The following is a 23855-nucleotide window of genomic DNA, read 5'->3' on the forward strand; positions in this document are numbered from 1 at the left end:
GAATTTTTTTTAGGCCAAAATGTATTCTGCTACATGTTTTTGGTAAAATAAATAAATAAATGTGTATATTAATTGATTTGTATGAAAGTTATAGCATCTACAACTAGTAGAGGAACTGTGATAGTGTGGTGGACAAACTGCCACTAACAGACCCTTGCTGGAGGTACACTAACTGACTGTCAGTGATCATATATAATACTGTACACTGTCACTATACCAATGACACTGTCTGGGAAGGGGTTAACATTAAAGTGCAACCAGGGGTTAACTGCATGCCTAACAAGCGTAATGTGTGCTGCTTTCATTAAGAGATCTGGCGCGATCGCTGCTCTGGGTACAGAGTCCTGTGTGTTTGTAACCACAGGACTCTGTACTGTGATTGGCCACAGCTGATCAGCAGGTCTCAGCCATAAAGCATTGGCTAACACCTGCTGACAAAATCACACTATGTTCAAACCCAGAAGCAAGCCTTCAATGTTTAGTTACATTGCTGAGCCTACAGCTGTCACCTGGTCCCAGTAATTCTACTGTGACCGAGCAGCAAGTAGTCAAATTGATTGTAAATGATCACCTTGTAAAACAACCCATTCAGTTTAAAATAGAAATGAAAGGCAAAACATTTTTGTATAGATAAAAAAAAAACATTATAAATAAATGTTTCCCTTATTTATAGGTGATCACATTCCCTCTGTTCTCAGCTGCATAAGAGCTGGGGAGAGGAGAAGCAGCAGCCCACTGAACTTCCCAGTGGATGGCTGTGCAGCTGGGGCATGTCAAGACAAGCCTGATCATTGGAGGAGAGTACTGTAGGAACAGTACCAAGGGACTGTAGGAACAGTACCAAGCTGGCTTCGGTGAACCTCTGCGGGGCAACGGCGCAGGAAAGAGCGGTGATCTGCAGGCTTCACTAGCCCGCACTAGGCCAGACCAGGCCGCGGCCACGACGGGCGGTTTTAGTGGCCCAGCAGGCCACCGGACTGTACCAGGCCTGTGGATGGGCAGGCAGGATAACGAGGAGGCCCCTTAACTTGCAGCCAGGCCAGGAATGGCTCACTCCAGCAAGGCACAGGCCAGGAAGATGGCGGCGGCCGTGGGTGTGCAGGATCGATGTTTCCCTGAACCGTCACGGGCGGAATCTCTGCAATACAGGCACAGGACACAGCAGGGTATAGAGAGGAACGGGCTGGCAGGTAATTAGGTTGTTTTTCAGCATTTATGTGCATGGATGGCTAAGGATGGAGTGCAGGATTCTTGGAGCTCCTCACTAACACGGCAGTGCCGTCACTCGGACCCCATTCATAAGTAGGAGTCGTTCGCAACTCGGATGTTTGTAACTTGGGGACCCCTGTACATTGAGTTCCCAGCATACTGTAGCTATAAAATTTACTATGGTGTGCTTTCCTGCTTAGTGTGGTCAGTTTTTAATAGGAAAGCAGAAGGAATAGCAGCAACACCAGAGATTCACATAAAGGAAGCAATACAAACAGGATACTTTCTCATACAAATACATGGTACAGCAGGCACATATCAGAAAAATGAAGTGAAGTGCTTTAAATACCACCAAAAGAACGCTCTGTCTCAAAGAATGATAACATATTTTATATGGGTACAGTGTTACATGACTTAGTAATTGTCATTCGAAATGTGACAGCTCTGAAATCTGAAAATTGGCCTGGGCAAGAAGGGGGTGAAAGTGTCTGGGATTGAAGTGGTTAAAGAATTCTATTTTATTCAAAAAGCAACAATATTGTATGAAGGTTCATACATCAAAGGATTTTTAGGAGGTTTCAATATACATATAAGAGGTATATCTGTTTTAAGCCTACAAGTATCCATATGTTCTTAGTTATAGGTTCCCGTATAATGAAAGAAGTCAAGTAAATTACATAAATTGATTTTCATCAAATTGTACAAGAATGAGATGAACATAAAAAATTCAAGTAAATCGTCATAGTGTTGCACAGATTCATATCATACACATTCCAACCAAATGAAGAAGAATCCAATGTCTTTGTTAAATCATTCATCTGTATATCTGCAATCCATACAAAACAGTGATTATGCAAAATGCAAGCAAGGATAGGGTGGACCATGCATCCCACCAGCATTCCATCCATCTCCCAAGCATCATTCTCATTAGAAACCATGCAGTTCCTATACTTACTTGACCCGTGATGGAGAGACCATAGCCGTGTCCCCTTTGATGAATTTTAGGTGTAGTGCAGCAGCTGGGACAGTTACAGAAACATGAGTCAGAATATCGCTTACATGGAAACCTAGTGAAGAGTGATGAGAAAAGGAAACTAATACAAGCAGGAAAGGGTCAAATGCAACATCTAATTTTTTATCATGTACAGAAAACCTTAATGATGTAAATTGCTGATGTCAAATCGCTTTCCATCCATAGAAGTCAGTGCAGTAAAAGAGTGGAAGGCGCAATGCACTAAATACAAAGTGCAGCACCAAAAGCAGCTCATCAAATCTTCTTGTACTGGTCAAAAACTTGTCTTGTACTTGAGTCAGGAAAAATCTCACCAGCTGCTCTGTGTTACTGCACTTTGCAGTTAGTGCTCTGGACTTTGGACCACACCCAACAATAATAAAGAAATCTTTTGAGTTAGGCCCCTTTCACATGTCCGTTCCGCCTGTCCATTCATTACAAGTCCGTTAACGGACTTGTAATGAATCCCTATGGGAACGCGTCCGTTAGCGGATGGAGCATCCGCTAGCGTCCGCGTCCGTCGGGATCCGGTTTTCGGACGGAAGAAAACCCTATTTTTCTTCCGTCCGGCGGAACGAAACTAATGCAGACGGACACACGGTCCGTCTGAATCCGGTTCCCCAAAGGGCAGAGCGGAGCTGAGACAGGGCGGTCCCTGCACTGTGTGCGGGGACCGCCCTATCCGCCGAGAGCTCAGCGGGGATCCCCGCTGAGCCGACGGAGCAGAAAAAGAAACTGACAGGAAACTGACAGGACGTGTGAAAGGACCCTAAAGCTGGCCACATATTATAAATTTTTTTGTATTCATTTTCCTTTAGATTTGCCTTCAAGTTTGTAGTGCAAGGGCCTGTCTGATTGCATACAATTTTATTTTTTTTAGGTTTAGCCTCATATTATATGGTTTTGTTAAATCTAAAGTTAAATGGTAAAAGGAAATTGTATAATGTATGGCCAGTCTAAAACACAGAGCCTACAATTGCTGACTTCACAGGAAATGGGAGGGAATGCCTCCAAAGTAAGTGCAATCCCTGATTGTCACCAGTGTCAACACAACAAGTGTTCCAATTGGAAGATTTGTCTTTTATTTCTGTCCTGGTGGCCACTCAAACTTTAGATTGTATTTCACTTTCGGTAAAAACATCACCAGGACAAATAAAGAGAGTGAATCTTCCTTGAGCCCCGTACACACGATCGTAATTTCCGATGAAAAAAGTCCAACTGACTTTTTCCATTGGAAATTCCAACCATGTGTATGCCCCATCGGAGTAATTTCATCCGAAATTCTGATGAATTCCATCGGAGTTAAGATAAAGAACATGCTCTTATTTACTCAGATGGAATTCCGTCGGAATTTCAACGTGAGTTTGGTCGGACAAAGTGTGTATGGGGCTTAACAGTGATACAGGTATCAATAAAATCCTGACAGTTGTACTAATATCTCTCCATCTAAACCTAACAAATTTGATATCTGTATCTGAAAATTGTAATTTAAACAGAGCAACAAGTGATCTAAACAAAGCACACTATGAGCCCAAAACCCACCAAAAAAGATACATATGATATTTCCATTTTAGACCTACTGTCATCTACATTATGTACAATATAATGGCAACTTTGTTAAAAAGCACTGGTTTAATCCATTGATTACAATCTTTTTGTAGTATTAAACTATGACATATCATTTTATGCTTACCAGTTTTTAAATGTTCTGAACACCTTTTTAAGCCTTTAATAACTGACACAGTATTTTTAATTTACCTCACGATTGAATGGAATTAATTTAATCAGGTCAAAATTACAGAATGAATAAGATTTTATGAGTGAGACTGCTGAATATTAGTTCATGGGATGACAGAACTAGTACAGCTCTGACATGTTTCGGTATTAAGAGTCAATGTAAAAAAATAGATAGTAAAAATGCTTAAATTAGATTACCACCCATATACAATAAAATAGACAGAAGAAATAGGTTTAGGGAATAAAAGTCAACGTCTAGTCAGCAAAGGGGTCTAAGGGAGATATTTTTAATGTGTTTTAGTATTAATGTATCTGTTTTCTTATCATTTCTTTCCACTTGAAAAATCAGCAAAATCGGTTTAGGCTTTAGGAAGCACTAAACATTAGTAACAAGGGTTGAGAACGAGCTGTGCCTTCAGTCACAGTTGGTAAGGTTGAATAAAGACACTAGTCCATCCAGTCCAACCTGTGTAGTTGGTGTATGTGTGTTCATGCCAATAATCATTTCCCATATCCCTGTATATTGAGTTCACTAAGATGCATGTCCAAAAGTCTTTTAAAACTACCAATACTTCCTGCTGACACCACCGTTTGTGGAAGAGAGTTTTATATTCTTATTGTCCTGACAGAGAACCCCCCTCACAGCTTAAGCTTAAATCGCATCTCCTCCAATCTCTTTGAGTGGTCCGTGTCTTTTTACACTCCCCTGAATGGTTTTCTTTCTATGCTGGGATCACCATTGAGATATTTGTATATCACTTTCATAACTCCTCCCAAGCATCTCTTCTAACGAGAGAATAAATTTAGTGCTTGTAATCGTTCCTCGTAATTTAGCTCTGTATTAGCTTTGTTTCCCTTCTGTGGACACTCTCCAGCTCCAGCACATTCTTCCTGAGGATTGGTGACCAAAACTGGACGACATACTCGAGATGTGGCCAAATCAGAGTTTATTAAAGTGTCAGGATTATATTATTATCTCCAGTGTGTCTTCACCCCCACTTCTTCAAGCTCCTTATGCAGCTGAGAACATAGAATATATGATCACTTATAGAAAAGGTATTTATAATGTTTTTGTATGTGTGCATATATATTTTATATATATATATATATATATATATATATATATATATATATATATATATATATATATATATATATATATATATATATATATATATATTTATTTATATTTATTTATATTTATAAACTGGGTTTTACAAGGGTTCACGTATATCTATGCTTGAACAGATGTTGAAGTAGGGAAGAAGTGGGGACGAGTTAGCTCCTCTGCCAGGATTTTATAGTTGTCTGTTCCCATTCTGAAGGAGATTGAACCCTCTATTTGTCCTGATGAGCACTGTTACTAAGTCAGAAAGTTAGAGAAAAATCATCAAATCGGGACTAGTCTTTCAGGGACAACTGTCTCAGATAGAAATTCTAATCAGGAGAGACTCACCCTTACTTCCTATTGATTCTTCAAGTCAGGAAGTGAAGGGAAATCTCAACACCACAGAGAACAAAAAATAATCTGACAGGAGTATTATTCTTCCCCCACTAAATCCAAAACAACTAAAGAAAAAAGTTTAGGGTATAATAAACTTTAATACAGATACTCATAGGCACCATATGATGCCTGAACATAAGCATATTTGTTACATTAGAAATATTATAGGCCAGGTCAGAGCAAGAAAAAATGTGCAGGAGTCCAATGTTTCTAATGATAAAACTGATTCAAACTGATTTCTGCTATGTAGTTGTAGTTGTAGTCTACAACTCCGATAAGTAATAGCGACGGCTGTCTCACGCGACATCACCTGACTCACTGACGTCTGAATACTAGTAGTGAGTGACAAATGCGGCGCCGGCCGTAGTTCTAGTATTCTTTAGACGTCAGTGAGTCAGGTGACGTCGCTTGAGACGGCCGCCGCTATTACTTATGGGAGTTGTAGTCTACAACTCCCATAAGTTATAGCGGCGGCCGTCTCACTCAACGTCACCTGACTCACTGACGTCTGAATACTAGTAGAGAGTGACGAATGCAGCGCCGGCCAGGGGGCGGCCATTGTTTGGGTTATTAAACAGACACACACTCCATGCTTCCCAGCGGCCAGCGGGGCCTCGAGTAAGTGGCGGGGCCCTATGCAGCTTGTGTAGTGTGCGTATAGGGAGGATCGGCCCTGACGATAATGGTAAACAGGACAAATCGAGAGGGGGGATCTCCTTAATGGGGGCACAGACAGCAATAAAAAATGACAGGGTTTCTAAATCCTTACCACTATCCAAAACAATTTTTTTTTTACCATTAGTAATACTTTAAGGGCAGTCTTATGAAATTTTACAGCAGTGCATACATATAATAAACACAGATATTCAAATACAGTACGCTACAGTATGCCACTGCTGTGTTGTTCTCAAGGAGCGCTTCCAAACATTCATAAGTGGATCATGGTAGAAACATGATGTGTTTTACAGATATAACAGTAGATTCCTCAGAAGACCCGTAAAGTGGATATGTGTGCTTCCATTCAACAGGAAAAGGTAAATACCTTCTCTAAGGAGGTTGCAGAGGATATAAAAGTGACACCGACTGAACCTATCCAAGCAGAGCACTAGTCCTTCAAAAAGATGGACACTGCCTCAGGTTATGGCAATAGCTGACATATAAGAGAATCAGTGGCAGTTCGTCCATAGAGGGCGCTGGAGTGCCGCCCCCTCTAATAAGTCTAATAACATACATTAATGCATTGCATGAATGTATGTTATTGTTGCCAGCTGCCGCTGGTCTTTTCAGAAATGGCCGGAACTTGAGCGCCGGCCACCTGAATAACGGCAGCTGGTTGACTGTGCGGAAGTGCCTATTAGAGTCAGCGGCTCTGATAGGCTTTCCGAGTATAGCCCTCGGCTCCCGGATGTCTTATTCCTTGGATAAGACTGACGGCCGTCTCAGCCAATCAGGTTCCCCGATTCTGGTTATCGGTAACCTGATTGGCTGAAGAGTCACCAAAGCCGGAGAAGACATCGAGGGACGTGGAAGGAGTAAGGTAAGTGCATTTTACAGGGCACAGCGGCGACAATGGGCACAGAGGCGACAAAGGGCACAGTGGCATCAATGGGCACAGTGGTGACAAAGGGCACAGTGGTGACAATGGGCACAGTGGTGACAATGGGCACAGTGGCAACAATTAAAGGGCACAGCGACATGCACAGTGGCAACAATGGGCACAGTGGCGACAATTAAAGGGCACAGTGGTGACAATTGGCACAGTGGCCACAATTGGCACAGTGGCGACAATTGAGGGGCACAGTGGCTGCGTTTGATGGCATGGCACAGTGGTGATAATTGATGGGATAGTGACTGCATTTGATGGCATTGCACAGTGGTGATAATTGATGGCACAGTGGCTGCGTTTGATGGCATGGCACAGTGGTGACAATTGATGGCACAGTGGCTGCGTTTGATGGCATGGCACAGTGGTGACAATTGATGGCACAGTGGCTGCGTTTGATGGCATGGCACAGTGGTGACAATTGATGGCACAGTGGCTGCGTTTGATGGCATGGCACAACGGCTGCATTTGATGGCATGGCACAGTGGTGACAATTGATGGCACAGTGGCTGCATTTGATGGGCACAATGAGGCTGCAATTTTTTTCTATTTTTTTTTTTCGTTTGCGCCCTCCCCCCAAAAAAATTGAGCACCAGCCGCCACTGAAGAGAATTCTTTCACATCACTAGATAGAATCTCTACTAGTATCTCTTTTAGGAAAGGTATCGGGTACAAATAATTGTTGGCACTGTTATATTGTGCTGTATACGCTAATTGAAAACTTTAATAAACAACTTTGTAAAAGAAAAGAAAAGGGTATTGGTCTCAGCTGCCAATGCCAGAAAAGGCCGTACTCACAGGGACGGTAGCCCAGGGGAAGTTATTGTACAGCTTCATCAGACTGCACTGTTTTTATGTTGAATATTCACCTGTTCTATTTTACTGAGATGTATTATTAAACAAGTGAATTTACATTTTCTGAAGTGTTGGCATACTATTTGTTAGACACACAAAAAGCCCTGTGATATCTGTATCTGTCTATATTAACTTTATTGGGATGTGGTGTTGCGATGTAGAGACTCCCTACAACTAGTTATAATTAGAATAACATGATACAACGTGTAGTGTGTATGTGTTTTAAAGTGCTGATTAAAGTACAATAAAAAGCACCAGCCCTTCATTGCACCACAATGTATTTATATGAATGCTCTATGCCTTGTCATGTGCTGTGGTGACCAAAAAAAAGTGGAGGTATGTTTTTTTTTATGCATTAAGGCTTGCCAAGGGCCTGTTCACACTAGAATGCAGTGTGGGAAAGCCTCTTTCCCATGCGACTTTCCACACCACAATCCAATCGCACTGCCCTTGCGATCTGCTCTGGGGGTCAGTGCAAAGTTAAGGACATCCCAAATGCAGGTTACAAACACAGTGCGTTTGCCCTCACCGGATCGCATTGTACAAAAGTACCATGCAATGTGGTTGCCATGCGTTTCAAAAAGTAGCGCATGCACTCCTTTTGGTGCGATGCGACTTCAGCCCATTCAAAATTAATAGAGCTGAAATTGCACTGCACAGAAATGCATTGAAATCACCCAGGAACTGCACAGCGTTGCTGTGCAAGTCACATGCAGTTCTTAGTGTGAATTGGCCCTTAAAATCAATTTTAAGTGAATGGGCTGCCTTAAAGCAATGCATAGAAAAAAAAGTTAACTTGTGCATTAACGTGTATGCAAAGGTGTGATGAGAGCTCTAATGGCAATAAAAGAAAAAAAAACTATTAATATCCTACTGTTATTAACCCCAGAACACAGGCATACAGGTTGGTATCCCCATAGTCATGGTTGAAGATCTGTAAGTATATACACTGCTCAAAAAAATTAAAGGAACACTTTGAAAACATATCAGATCTCAATGGGCAAAAATCTTGTGCTAGATATTTATACTGATATGGACTGGGTAATGTGTTAGGAATGAAAGGATGGCACGTCATTTGATGGAAATGAAAATCATCCACCTACAGAGGGCGGTATTCAAAGACACCCCAAAAATCAAAGTGAAAAAATTATGCAGCAAGCTAGTTCATTTTGCTGAAATTTCATTGTAACAACTCAAAATGGTCCTCAGCAGTTTGTATGGCCCCCAAGTGCTTGTATGCATGCCTGACAACATCATGAGATGCTCCTAATGAGACAACGGATGGTGTCCTGGGGTATTTCCTCCCAGATCTGGACCACAGCATCACTGAGCTCCTGAACAGACTGAGGTGCAACCTGGCGGCACCAGATGGACGGAAACATAACGTCCCAGAGGTGTTCTTTTGGATTTAGGTCAGGTGAGCGTATCAATTTCTTCATCTTCCAGGAACTGGCTGCATGCTCTCGCCACATGAGGCCAGGCATTGTCGTGCACCAGGAGGAACCCAGGACCCACTGCACCAGCGCAGGGTCTGACAATGAGTCCAAGGATTTCATCCCGATACCTAATGACAGTCAAGGTGCCATTGTGTAGTCTGTAAAGGTCTGTGCGTCCCTCCATGGATATGCCTCCTCAGACCATCACTGACCCACCACCAAACCGGTCATGCTGAACAATGTTACAGGCAGCATAAAGTTCTCAGCGGCTTCTCCAGAGCCTTTCACGTCTGTCACATATGCTCAGGGTTAAACTGCTCTCATCTGTGAAAAGCATGGGGCACCAGTGGCGGACCTGCCAATTCTGGTGTTCAATGGAAAATGCCAATCGAGCTTCACAGTGTCCGGCAGTGAGCATAGACAACACAAGAGGATGTCGGGCCCTCAGGCCACCCCCATGAAGTCTGTTTCTGATTGTTTGGTCAGAGACATTCACACCAGTGGCCTGCTGGAGGTCATTTTGTAGGGCTCTGGCAGTGCTCATCCTGTTCCTCCTTGCACAAAGGAGCAGATACCAGTCCTGCTGATGGGTTAAGGGCCTTCTACCACTCTGTCCAGCTCTCCTAGAGTAAACTGCCTGTCTCCTGGAATCTCCTCCATGCTCTTGAGACTGTGCTGGGAGACACTGCAAACCTTCTGGCAATGACACGTATTGATGTGCCATCCTGGAGGAGTTGGACTGCCTATGCAACCTTTATAGGGTTCCAAGTATCGCCTCGTGCTACCAGTATTGACACTGACCCTAGCCAAATGCAAAATTAGTGAAAAACAGTCAGAAAAGATGAGTAGGGAAAAAAATGTCAGACACCTCCACCTGAAAAAACATTCCTGTTTTGGAGGTTGTCTCATTGTTGCCCATCTAGTGCACCTGTTGTTAATTTCAATTAACAGCAAAGCAGCTGAAAACTGATTTACAACCCCCTCTGTATACACCCCTCCCCCTCTGCTACTTAACTGACCAGATCAATATCCCAGGAGTTCTGATTCAAAAGTGTTCCTTTAATTTTTTGAGCAGTGTATTTCCCCACCATGCTGTTACCAGCTTATATGCCGTTAGGCACTTGGTAGATGATTAAAGTCCTTTTTTTGCAACTACCAAACAAAAAACAAATGCTTGTTAACTCTAGGGGATGAGGAATAGGGTGTATTACATAACTCGCCCTTGCTCCATTAAGCTTCCTCTATCTGTGCAACCAGTCCTCTGAAGCTTCTTTCATTGCACACATGGTCCATAGCACTGCAGGGTCAATAGCAGGATTGAGAAGTTAGGTATGTATTATTCCTCAAACCTTATGCGGCGTACACACAGTCGTTTTTTGTGATGAAAAAAAAATAACCAAAGTTTTTCAAACTTCATTTTAGAAAACGACGTTGCCTACACACCATTGTTTTTTCAAAATGCTCTAGCAAAGCGTGGTTACGTTCAGCACGTACGGCGGCACTCTGTTCCATTCAAGCTTGCTTCATAACTTGCTTCTGAGCATGCGCGGGTTTAAAAACATCGTTTTAGCTACACACAGTGATTTTTTATGACACAAAAAACAACGTTTTGAAAAACGACATAAAAAATTGAAGCATGCTCGAATTTTTTTTTGGTCGTTTTTCAGAAGACATAAAACAACGTTTTCCCCCCACACGGTCATTTTAAATAGTGGGGCAGATCCACAAAGGTATTACGCCGGCGTATCTCTTGATACGCCGCGTAATTTCAAATTTTGCGCGTCGTATCTTTGTTTTGTATCCTCAAAACAAGATACGGCGGCATCTCGGCTAGATCCGACAGGCGTACGTTTTAGTACGCCGTCGGATCTAAGCTGCAATTTCCGTCGAATTCCGTGTCGAGTATGCAAATTAGCTAGTTACGGCGATCCACGAATGTACGAACGGCCGGCGCATTTTTTTACGTCGTTTGCGTTCGGCTTTTTCCAGCGTATAGTTAAAGCTGCTGTTATGAGGCGTACTCAATGTTAAGTATGGCCATCGTTCCCGCGTACAATTTTGAATTTTTTACGTTGTTTGCGTAAGTCGTTCGCGAATAGGGATTTGCATAGAATGACATCACCGTCGTGAGCATTGGCTTGTTCCAGGTTAATTTTGAGCATGCGCACTGGGATACCCCCACGGACGGCGCATGCACAGTTATAAAAAAACGACCGTGTGTACGCGGCATTAGTGTTAACAAGCATTAAACCCTCTCAGAGTGTATGCTTTTATTTTTGGGGGGTTACTTCACTGCAATGGTATCTTTTTTTCATTAATTCTTGGATTTTGGCTTAAAACTCAATGCTTACTAACACAACCAGGATCCCGAGAAGATGATATACAGTACTTATGGATGAATGTGTGCAATTTACCACTGACACTAATAAATTAGGAGTAGTTTTTATTCATTACCTATTCATCCAATGCAAAATAAAGAGAGGATAATAACACTGGCTATTTAAAAATATTTATTGCTAATAAAATCTGTGTTAACATTACCTGTGTCTAGTCCCCACTTGACTAAAAACCCAGTTTAGGGTAAATCCCCTGATTAATATGCAAAAAAAAAAACAGGCATCCCTTGCAAAGAAGATATTATACCACCCCCTCCCTTTAGAATGTAAGATCTACAAGCATGGCCCTCCTGTACCTTCTGTATTGAACTGTACTGTAATTGTGCTGTCCCCCCTATACGTTGTAAAGCCTGCGTAAACTGTTGGCGCTATATAAATTGTGTATAATAATAATAATATAATAATATTAAATTTGGCCAAACACTACATACACTAGTAGAACTTTGTTCCAAAATGTTCATGTTAAGAACATGTGTTCGCTTTTCTAGTGGGATCTAATTAATGTTTGAAAATTGAGTAGCATTGAACATTTTTGAATAAACATACTTCTAACTGTGTATCCGGCTTTTACTTGAGAGAGTGCATTCATTCCAAAAATCTCATTTTAAAAGCAAACAAAATTTTGAAATTACCGTACATTCATCAAGTCATTGAATGTACTGAGAATTTTTGTTTCTCATTGTTCAAATATCTACTAGTGTATGGCCAGCTTAACACTCATGCACATATACAGGGGCTGTGAGGGCCCTTTTCATACTGCTGCACTAAGCTTGATCTGTACATCATAGTAGAAACCCCACTACCTGGCAGTCAGTTTGACAAGGGGCTAGTAAAGCTGAGCATAGATGGTTAGAATCTTGGGCAGTTCAACAGGGACAGGCTGAGATTCAAACCATCTATGGGCAGGCTGATTGTACCTATCTATCGATTAACTTGGGTACAACCAGCATGTGATTATTGCCAGTAGTTATAGTCGCTGGCAATTATCATAATGTTCTCCCGGCAGCGACGGTCCCCAGCCTACTCGCTTGAAGAACCCAATCGCTTCACGAGAGGGATTCCCCCATCAACACTGACTGTGTTGATGGGAGAATCGAGCAATGTGCATAATCTATGGCCTGCCTAAGGGCTATATTAATATCAACACAAGCTGGTCCATATCTGCAATAGCTTGCTAAAAATGTTTGTAATAGATGTAGGCTATCTGGAGGAGATCATTTTTCCTAACAAAACTTAAGATTAATTATAAGAATGGCACTGTGGTAACTACGGCACAGAAATATTTTAGAATCCCATGTTTCAGTTAGAAAAATAAATCTCTATTGGGAACCAAGTCATTAACTAAATTTCCCTGAGTGAACACATGTTGAGCTTTAAGCTTTGCAATCTATAATTTAAACATGGCTTTTTATAGAAGAAAAGACCATGCATGGGATGGATAAAAAAACAACTTAGAACCAAACTAGTGTTTGAGTTTGACTTTATTGGTAATAAAAATGTATTTGTTTTTTATTTACTTTGCATTAGGCAATGGGTTTGCATTAAATGCTTTACCAGTATATTGGTGAAGGAAACAGTAACTTAAATGCCCCTGCAAGTTTTTCATAATGGACTTGGACCATCGGCTGTCTGGCTGGGTGTATTTTTCTAGGTCTCCTTTCAAGTTTTGGGGGTCAGCAATGGTTGGGGCATTATATTTTGATGTCCTCTATCTATAGGATAACCAGCCTGTATGCTTTGTGTGCTGGGCCGACATAAGTGGGAAATTTGAGTTTTTTTTTTATACATAACCTTCACCTAAAACACATTTACTGAAAATAAATGAATCACATCTAGGTAATGTGAGTCACAGGGAAATCCCCTATGTGAAAAGACATGAAAAGCTTTTTTATTTTTAAAATAGGTAATATTTACTATAATATTTTATTTGGTATCATATGGACGTAGTAACAACAGAACACTTTTAGTTTCACCCCTTTAGCAACGGGTTCTAGATGTTGTCAGTGAAAATACCAGAAACACTGACAGTGTGAACATGGTTAAAAGAGAGTTTCCTACTTGGTTCTGGGATGGTCAACGCTTGAAGACCTGCGATATCTTTCACGCCGGTTAGCACCTTTGGGTGGTGACATTTTGGTGCTGGTATCAGAGTCTCCACTGTCATCATCCCCCATGGCTTTGATGTAGCTGCCACTTCTCATTCTTCGGCAGGGTATTTCTCCTTCTTTTCCAGGTGCTGGGTATCCCCCCCATTCATCTGGTGGTACCTGAAGAAAGACAAATAGGGCATTTTTGCACAGCAAGTTGCTGATCGCTCTTACTTTATCTTTTGCCCCTAGTAAATGTATAAGTTAACATCAAGTAAGTAAAAATGTTACACATTATTATTTGAGCATTCTTTTACAATCTGCTGTGAATATGTGAGGTATTTGGGGCATTACCTCCATTTGAGAGGGGGGGCTAGGTAGTTCAGACAATGTACGTAGACAGACATACAGGGGCAGATTCACGTAGTGCCGCGTAAAATTGTGCAGGCGTAACGTATCTGATTTACGTTACGCCTCCGCAACTTACACGGGCAAGTGCTGTATTCTCAAAGCACTTGCTCCGTAAGTTGCAGCGGCGTATCGTAAATCGGCCGGTGTAAGCCCGCCTAATTCAAATTTGGATCAGGGGGGCGTGTTTTATGCAAAACTACTGTGACCTGACGTAATTGAAGTTTTTTCGGAACGGCGCATGCGCCGTCCATGGAATTTCCCAGTGTGCATTGCTCCAAAGTACACCGCAAGGACGTCATTGGTTTCGACGTGAACGTAAATGACGTCCAGTCCCATTCACGGACGACTTACGCAAACGACGTAACTTTTTCAAATTTCATACTTAACATTGGCTGCGCCTCATATAGCAGGGGCAACTTTACGCCGGGAAAAGCCTAACGTAAACGTTGTAACTTTACTGCGTCGGCCGCGCGTACGTTCGGGAATTCACGTATCTAGCTAATTTGCATTCTCGACGCGGAATTCGACGGAAGTGCCACCTAGCGGTCGTAAAAAAATGCAGTTTAGATCCGACGGCGTAAGAGACTTACTCCTGTCGGATCTAATGGATATCTATGCGTAACTGATTCTAAGAATCAGTCGCATAGATACGATGGGTCAGATTAGGACTTACGACGGCGTACATGGCGCTGCGCCGTCGTAAGTCCTTTGAGAATCTGGGCCTATGTGTTTATTTAATGTAAGCGGCCCACTTATCATAAACCTGGCATTTTTGGCAAAATCTGGGGTGAATATATGCTCCAAATGCCTTTTTCTAAGCTGTTCTGAGGTGGTTTTAATTGAATATTACCCATTAACAATGATATATGCACTTTTACTCACTGGAAATAAAGATACAATTGTTGTTGAAAGCTGTGTAAAAGTTGGCCAATAATCTAGTGTAATGCCAACATTAGGGATATTTTAGAAACATTCAAAAGGTACTTCTACTTGTCAAATTAAACTAAGAATGCTAGTCTAAAAGTTTGTGTAAGTACTGCATTTCAAACAAAGAAGCAGACTTGTTATATTTGGTTGTTTTGAAAGCATAAGTATTTGCCCAGGAAAGTACTAATGTAAACTTAAGGGGGTGTTTAAAACCTTTTTGTAAATTACCAATATAAACCTTGGGGTACCTGATAAATACTTTGTTGTAATAAAGGAGTACATCATATAATAAATAGGAGAATAAGTGGTTTATATGACACAATTTAAAGTGATTATAAATATAAAAAAATTAAAATAACAACAGGTTTTACTTACCTGCTCTGTGCGATGGAATTGCACAGAACGGCCCCAGACCTCCTATTCTGGGGTCCCCCACCAGCACCCCTGGCCCCTCCCCACCAGCAAGTGCTCCCAGAGCAAGCAACTTAATATGGGGGCACTCATGCATGCTCCTTTCCAAGCCCCGCCATCTGTGTCTAAAGACACAGACAGGGGAACTTGGCCCCGCTTTTGTCCTCACATGACTGGCTTTGATTGACAGCAGTGGGAGCCAAGGGCTTTTGCTTCCTCAGCAAAGCCTACGAGCCCAGGAAGTGAGGGGGAAAGAGTTGCAGATGTGCACAGCCCTGGGTCAGGGGCTAAGGTAAGTAAAAGGGGGGATGAGGAGGTATTCTGATGACTAAACATTTGTTTTACTTTAATGCAAGGGAATACATTATAGTAAAACATATTTAGGCTTTAGAACCACTTTACGGCTTAATACCTCACTTGAACTTCTCTTTTCACCATGAACTTGGAACAAGAACAGTAACTTGTGGTACATAAACAGTGTTCTAAAGTGGATTACTGCATATCTGATCCCAAAGCACAAGTCTGCAGAAAAGGCAAACTCAGCACAATTTAGGAGAAAAATAAATGCATACCTCTCTTTTGCATGTTTCCTGACACATACATTTCTGCAAACTACTGCACTACATCTTCCACAGAGGATACTTTGTAGAATGAATACAAACAATATACATTTATATTTTGGCAATAGTTTTAGGTTTTGCAGATAATGGTCAATTTTTCTGACCATAGTCAGAAATGGTAAATTTTTAATGGTCAATTTTTCTGACCATAGTCAGAAAATTGTTTCCTGCAAACTACTCCAGTAAACTGTTGTAGATTCACAAAGGAAACTACCACAGATCTTAGCACAGTGTTCAATGGCAGACAACTATCCCATCACTTACTATTTTTAGTAAATTAACTGCCATTTATAACCATAGTCCAAGATTACCAAGGACCACCGGTAAAAATTATTGGTGTACTTTAATTTTATGCAGTAGGTGACCTGATACTCATCAAATAGATAATCTGTTTAAGGGGTTACAGAGAGGTGATATTACCCTTCTGTCAACTTTTAATATCCGTTATAATTCCGTTATAATTATACAACAAAATACTTGAATGAGACTGTCAGGTCCATCACACTGAACATGTTGAATGTAAACAGTGGGTGCGCCCCTTATGGCTGATCGTTGCCAGATTTTAGTTCTCTAAATGTAGTCTTTACATAGGTAGTGGAGGTGGAGATGATTCATCTCATTGACTACTTTGGATGGCCTACCAGCATTCTAAAACTTGATGGTCTGCCTTGCGGCACTTTGCTAAAGCTGTCCAGTGAAGCCCTGAGCAAATAGGAAAATTACTGCCCTTAACTGATATGGATGAGTTTTTGTGCATACTCAGTAGTTTTACAAAATCATTGTTCCTCCACGTGGCTAGCGTACCCCCCTAGTTTCTATGGGTACCAAGTATTTCAAGAAGAACTCCTGCAGAAATCCTTAAACAAAAAAAGAAGAATGTTTTGTTGCAATACCTACCTTACATCCACAGCTGTCCCCCGTAGTAATATTTTGCACTACTTGATGTCCTTATTTTCCCCAGTTTAAGAACTACTTGCATCATTCTGTCCACTGCGTCTAAACCCAAGCTTTCACAGATTCACCCACTGGGATGGGATTATTATTATGTTTCCACTGATAGAGCAGGTATTTTTAGAAGACTGTATATTAAAACTGGAAATAGGACCACCATTTACAGTACATTATGACCTTTTGGATGGTTAATTTTTCTGTTATTGACAAAACATTTACATGATAAGAAGTACAGTACTTTATCTTGTTTATATTATATACTTAGATGCACGCCAAATTTTCAAAAGACGCTTAAAGTTTCTATAGGAATATTGCTTTTGGCTTCAATTTTTATACAATTAGAATTGTATTTACTTAAATAAGAGAACAGAGTAAAAAAAAAAAAAAAAAGAAGCAATGCAAATATAATTGTCATATTTGAAAAGTAAAAACAAATCATTTTTTCTTACAGTACAATCGGAAGGCCAAAGAACATGAAACAAAAATGCATGACTGGAAAATGGTAGAAAACAAAAAGATCATTCTTGTAGAAAACAAGGACTTGTAGACTGTTGAAAGTCAATAAACTCAAGGAAAATATCTTGTACATTGTGTTACGAGGTCATCAATTCCTGTTCCCTATTTGGTCCATTCTGCTTATGATTAGTCAATATTCCCTTATTAAGGGAGAGCTAGCCAATGGACAAAGGTCAGAGTCACTAAGCAGCATGGAGGACTGATGAGGAAACTGCATAAAATGGGAGGACATAGGCCAAGGAGAGAGAGAGAGCTCAAACACTGTCAGGTTCTTGGAAGGGGTAGCAAAGTGAGGGAAAGTTCCGGTTATAGTAAACCAGATCTGGCAACATTCTGAAAAGAAGCATTGTTTCCCCTCCAGACCGACTGTGAGTAAGGCTCCATGTACATGGACACAAAAAGAGCCACTTTCAGGGGTTTTTGGATTTTTTTTTAATTTCCACTTCCAAATGCACCTGTATGTTGGCTAATGTGCCCATGCACATGAGGATGTTTTAGTGCTTTTTTATGCGCAGCGTTCAGGGGCAGAACAAAAATTGCCCGAGGCACACATTCCTGGAAAAGCATCTTCGTACTTTTTTAATGTAAACATGCCTAAACAAGTATAAACGCGCCTAAACACACACTCTAAAGCCCTGTACACAGACCGATGGACTGTTTTCATCGGACAAACCGATCCTGTGTGGACCCCATCGTTTTTTTTCCATCGGTAAAAAAAAATAGAGCATGTTTTAAATTTTTCCTATGGATAAAAAAAACGATAGAAAAAAACGATCGTCTGTGTGGAAGTTCATCGGTCAAAAATCCACACATGCTCAGAATCAAGTGAAGCATTGAACTTAATTTTTCTCAGCACGTCGTAGTGTTTTACGTGACCGCGTTTTGGCATGGTCGGATTTTTGACTGATGGTGTGTAGGCAAGACTGATGAAAGTCAGCTTCATCGGATATCTGATGAAAAAATCCATCGGATTAGATTCCATCAGATATCCGATCGTGTGTACAAGGCTTTAGACATACATTTATTCTAAAGGCTATAATATATGATTATTCTAGCCAACAGAATGAGTTTACACACAAATGCTTCTAAACGCCATATGCATGTAAATGTGCATAAACACATCTAAATGCAAGTGAAAAAACATCAGATTAACAATTTTGCTCTGCCATGCTATCACTACCACAGTGCAAAAAAAAAAACTCTTATTCCTTTAATAGTAAAATAAACTTTTTCTCTAATCTGGTGATGGGCCCACCCTATTTTTGGGAACCTAAATATAAACACTTCAGAATACCGAAACTATTGCATTAAGCCCTTCAAGTGGGGTATAGTGAAATAACTTAAAGCAGGCCTTCATTTATTTTTATATCTTTCCATCTATTAAATATTCTGCCCTTGTTGTTTTTAACTTTGGATAGTAAAACTTTATTTTTTCTGCCAGTAAATACCTTATACAGCCCACTTCCTGTTTTTTTTCTGGTCATTAGCTTAGGCTTATGACATCATGCACAGCTCTCTCTCACTCTCATGAGAGTTTGCCAGGAAGGGAGGGGGGGTGAGTCATAAGAGGGCCAATGAGAGCTGCAAGGCTGCAGAGCTGGAGGTATGCTTCTGTGTGTCTGTGTAAATCCAGAAAGTGAACAGGTAGCAGCTTCAGCTTCCCACATTTAAAATGGATGCAGCCAGACTCAGAGGAGGGAGACTTCGGCAGCATATCAGACAAGTACAGAATCGCAGTATATATAAAATAATATGCAAAGTGGTTGGAGGGAAGTTTCAGAATGGCAAAGATGTTTTTATTATAAATTATGTGAGCAGACTGCAGTTCCTCTTTAATATCTTCCTCAATGTTTTGGCACAAATAAATTTTTTTAAGATGGAGTTCTTAAAATGTAATATTTAAGGGTCAGTTAACTGTTCATCAGGCTAGTTACTGGTCTAACTGTGGCTAGTAGATGTAAAAAAAATACCCTGGTATTAGAGGTCGGTTGGAGTAACAAATGTTTCTACATCAGTGATCTCCTGTATTGGCGATTAGTAGGAATAAAATAATTCCCCTGCTTTGGGGATCAGTGAGAGTGAAAAAAGCCGGTTGATTGGAGTAAAGACTGTTTTTGTGTTGCTGATAAGTGGAAGTAAAAATGCCCCTGCATCAGTGGTCAAGAAGAATTCCCCTGCATTGGTGGTCAGTGGAAGTAAAAAATACCACTGCATTATTGGTCAGTGGGAGTAAAGAATGCCCCTGCGATGTGGGCAGTGCAAGTAAAAAATTCTCCTCTGTGAATTATCAGTGGAGGTAAAATATGCCCGTGTTGATGATTAGTGGAAGTAAAATTGCTCTAGCATTAGACCCCATACACATTTTTCGATTTTCTGCAGATTTTTGTCTTCAGATTTACCAAAACCATATTATATGAGGTCAAACCTTAGGAGTTTTGTTTTGCATGCAATCAGGCAGGCCATTGCACTACATGGTTTTGGTAAATCTGAAGACAAAAATCTGCAGATAATCTAATAGTGTGTATGGGGCCTTAATGGGAGTAAAAAAAATGCCCTGCCATCAGTGGGAGTACAACATGCCCTCTTGTCCTTACATTCCACCCACTTTTCAAAAGAAACACCACATATAAATGCTTTGCGTTTAAACCTTTAACACCCCTACCTGTTATACCCACAATATCACAACTCCTAAAGCAACTCTATTGCCCTAAAAAAAATGAAAAATGCAGAAAGCTTGCAAAATACTGTATTAGTTATAAAACGTACACAGCAGCCGATGGGTAGAGCCACAGTACACAATGGGGGACATGGCAATCCAACACACCCCAGAGTGTGTTGTAAAAATAGGAAGAGTGGTTAGCAGGTAAAAGCAGCCTCAGCTTGATTCATCCAGACTATGCCCCCAACATGTTTCTTCCCACCCCCAGGGCTCAATGATTCCTATTTCTACAGTGTGATGAACTGTTCCCCAGTCTGCACCCTCACTTGTCAGTGGCATCCAACCTTGTAAGCCTGAGTGGGGGCCCCTAAACATGTATTGTGGGTCATACCCCAAAGTGTGTCAGATGTTGAAGATTCTTTAGCCACTGTAGATCTTAAAGACAACAAGGATCGGGGTCACGGTGGACTGGTAAGTAGGTGTTTTTTTTTTCTTTTTTTGGTGACATAGGCTCTTTAAACAATATGTTCACGCAGAACCCAGACTTTGCCAGGAGGTACAGTAAAACCTTGGTTTGAGAGTAACTTGGTTTGAGAGCGTTTTGCAAGACAAGCAAAATTGTTTAATAATATTTGAATTGATATACAAGCAATGTATTGATATAAGAGTAGCATCATGTCACAACTGAGTAAAATGAAGAAGAGAGGCACCACAAAGTGTAGAAATAGGGTTACATTTAATGAAGGTTCAACATTTAGCAACATATTGCTACACTTTGAGGTGCCTCTCCTCTTTTATACTCTGTAGCTTCTGCTTCTAATCCCCTTGTAGAGGCTTCCATTGGTGGATGGACATTTTATGATTACACAACCGATCATGTTGCTATAATCTTTTTCAATGGACTATAAACTGAATAACTTATAAATAAATGGTTGTGGAACAAATCATTTGAGTTTCCATTATTTCTTATGGGGAAATGTGCTTTGATATAAGAGTGCTTTGGATTACAAGCTAGTTTCTGGAACAAAATATGCTCGCAATCCAAGGTCTTACTGTATGGGTATCAACAGGCTATTACATTTTAGACATACAATTCTGGTTAGCAGGTAACTGGATTAGGGGCTTTATTACCTTTAACACTGTGGGATAGGAGACACACCTTAGGGTAAGCTTTGACTTTAAGCCTGCTTTAAAATAATAATTGGAATATTTACTTGCTGCGGAACATGATAGCTTAGATAAGCATGACTTGGGCTACCTGGATTACATATCAAACCATGCAGGAGTTCAGATCCATCTTTGGGTCTTGAGGTGGTCGTCATGATGGAGCATGTAGGGTGTGTTTACTTTTCGCTGTTTTTTTTTTGTTTTGTTCTGCCTTGTTCTAGGTTAGCTTCAGCTATGAAGTTTAGTTTGTGGGTTACTTGTTTTGTTTATGTGTTTTTAGGATTGGGGAATCTGCATGGCTATCATAGGATGCTTAGGTGTTCAACTATCTATAAGGCTGCTTTCACACTGAGGTGCTTGGCAGGCGCTATAGCGCTAAAACGAGCCTTGAAAGAGCCTCTTCTTTCACTCCAATGTGAAAGCACGGAGGGCTTTCACACTGGATTGGTGCGCTGGCAGAAAGGTAAAAAAAAGTCCTGCTAGCCGCATCTTTGAGGCACTGTAGGAGCGGTGTATACAGCGCTCCAAAAGCAACCCTGCCCATTGAAATCAATGGGCAGCCCATGGAAATCAATGGGCAGCCCACCGATCCGTCACAGAGGCAGCGGTGCTTTGTGGGTGGGTCTTAACCCTTTTTTCGGCTGCTAGCGGGTGTTAAAAGCACCCACCAGCGACCGAATAGCACCGCAAAAAAGACGGCAAATCGCAAATAAAAATAGCGGCGTTCTACCACTAACGCCCCCACCACCTCAGTGTGAAAGCAGCCTTAGTATATATTTATAGATAATTTGTCATAGGTATTCATTTGATGACGTGGCTGTCTTGTGTGTGCTGGACTGTAGGAATTTTCCCAAACTCCTATATGTTATTATGATAAAAACATTTTTACTATTTGTATTTGGTTAAATTATCCTGATATTCTTTAGAAAATAATACAATTTAAAAAAAAAATTAAAGTGAAGTGCAAATACTTGTGTGACCTGTTAAAGTACTGTAACAGTAAATTGTAATGTTTATTAAAAGCACCCACCAGCGACCGAATAGCACCGCAAAAAAGACGGCAAATCGCCGATAAAAATAGCGGCGTTCTACCACTAACGCCCCCACCACCTCAGTGTGAAAGCAGCCTTAGTATATATTTATAGATAATTTGTCATGGGTATTCATTTGATGACGTGGCTGTCTTGTGTGTGCTGGACTGTAGGAATTTTCCCAAACTCCTATATGTTATTATGATAAAAACATTTTTACTATTTGTATTTGGTTAAATTCTCCTGATATTCTTTAGAAAATAATACAATTAAAAAAAATAAAATTAAAGTGAAGTGCAAATACTTGTGTGACCTGTTAAAGTACTGTAACCGTAAATTGTAATGTTTATTATGGGCTATTATGGGTAATGCTCTTTTTTATGGATGGCATGTTTCCATCACATTCAACATGGATTAAAACATTTCCATACTCTTATTTGGCAATTACTGTAGATATCATCCATTTTACTTTAAATGTCATTATTGATTTGCCATTACTAGCCCACGTGGTAGGGCATTCCACAGCTATAGCACCGTTACAATACTCAGTCTTCACTGTTAAGAAGCACATGCATAAAACACTCTGCTACTGTTTATCCTGCTATGAAATACCTTTCCCTTTCCTTCCCAATAATTAAACTAAAGCAGTTTTGGCTGGAAAAGCAAAGGTCACAGCTTTATAGATTTTAAACAGTGTAAATAAACCAAATATCATGACAAACAATGAAACAACAAATGGTAACAGAATCTGTGCCAGTCCTTTTAATACCAAAGAATTGGAAGGAAAAGAAAGCCCCATCAATGGGAGAATGGATAAGAGAAATAGATGGGATTAGTAGGATGGAGGAACTAATATCTGTAATAGAATGTATAAATAACTGACTTTATTTTTAAGTAGAAATTTACTTTTCTATTTGTGTTTTGACATACTTAGCTTAGCTAACAGTTTTGCATAGAGTCACACCCTGCTAATGCTAACATCCTGATTGTATAAGCAAAGTCATCTTTTAGCCATTGTTAAAACTAAATTCAGCTGGTTTAAATCTTGATAAGAAAATACTGAGTTTGTATGAAATCTACAGACATATGCAATAATATGCAGCCCATCCTATTTTTCTTCTGTATATAAGTCCCTCTGAGAGAATACATTTTAGAGATCTAATGAACACTCAAATGCTTCCTTGTGTCTCATTGTGATTTCTCACGGAATTCCGGGGGTAACTGAAATGTATCCTACATTTACCTGAAGTACACCTGGGTGGCGGTATTACCTTTTTCAGTTGGTGGCAGCGGTGGGATGAAAAAAATCACCTTTGGTAAGAG

General features: G+C 40.6%; 1 protein-coding gene across 7 annotated transcripts in view; it reads right to left on the reverse strand.

Annotated features, from left to right (window-relative positions):
* Nucleotides 1-23855, reverse strand: part of DLGAP3 (DLG associated protein 3) — a 626246-nt gene that overhangs the window by 248527 nt on the left and 353864 nt on the right. For 4 of the 7 annotated variants that reach the window (XM_040337293.1, XM_040337292.1, XM_040337296.1 and 1 more), the window contains 2 exons: nucleotides 13811-14019; nucleotides 2165-2276 (listed from right to left, as the gene is read on the reverse strand). The exons of 1 other annotated variant lie outside the window; for it this stretch is intronic. In XM_040337293.1, coding sequence (XP_040193227.1) covers nucleotides 2165-2276; nucleotides 13811-14019 — 321 coding nt within the window. The remainder of the gene's footprint in view (nucleotides 1-2164; nucleotides 2277-13810; nucleotides 14020-23855) is intronic. 2 more of the 7 variants (XM_040337294.1, XM_040337298.1) reach the window with 1 other exon arrangement.

The sequence above is a fragment of the Rana temporaria genome, chromosome 2 (genome assembly GCF_905171775.1).
Source record: "Rana temporaria chromosome 2, aRanTem1.1, whole genome shotgun sequence".
Lineage (NCBI taxonomy): Eukaryota > Metazoa > Chordata > Amphibia > Anura > Ranidae > Rana > Rana temporaria.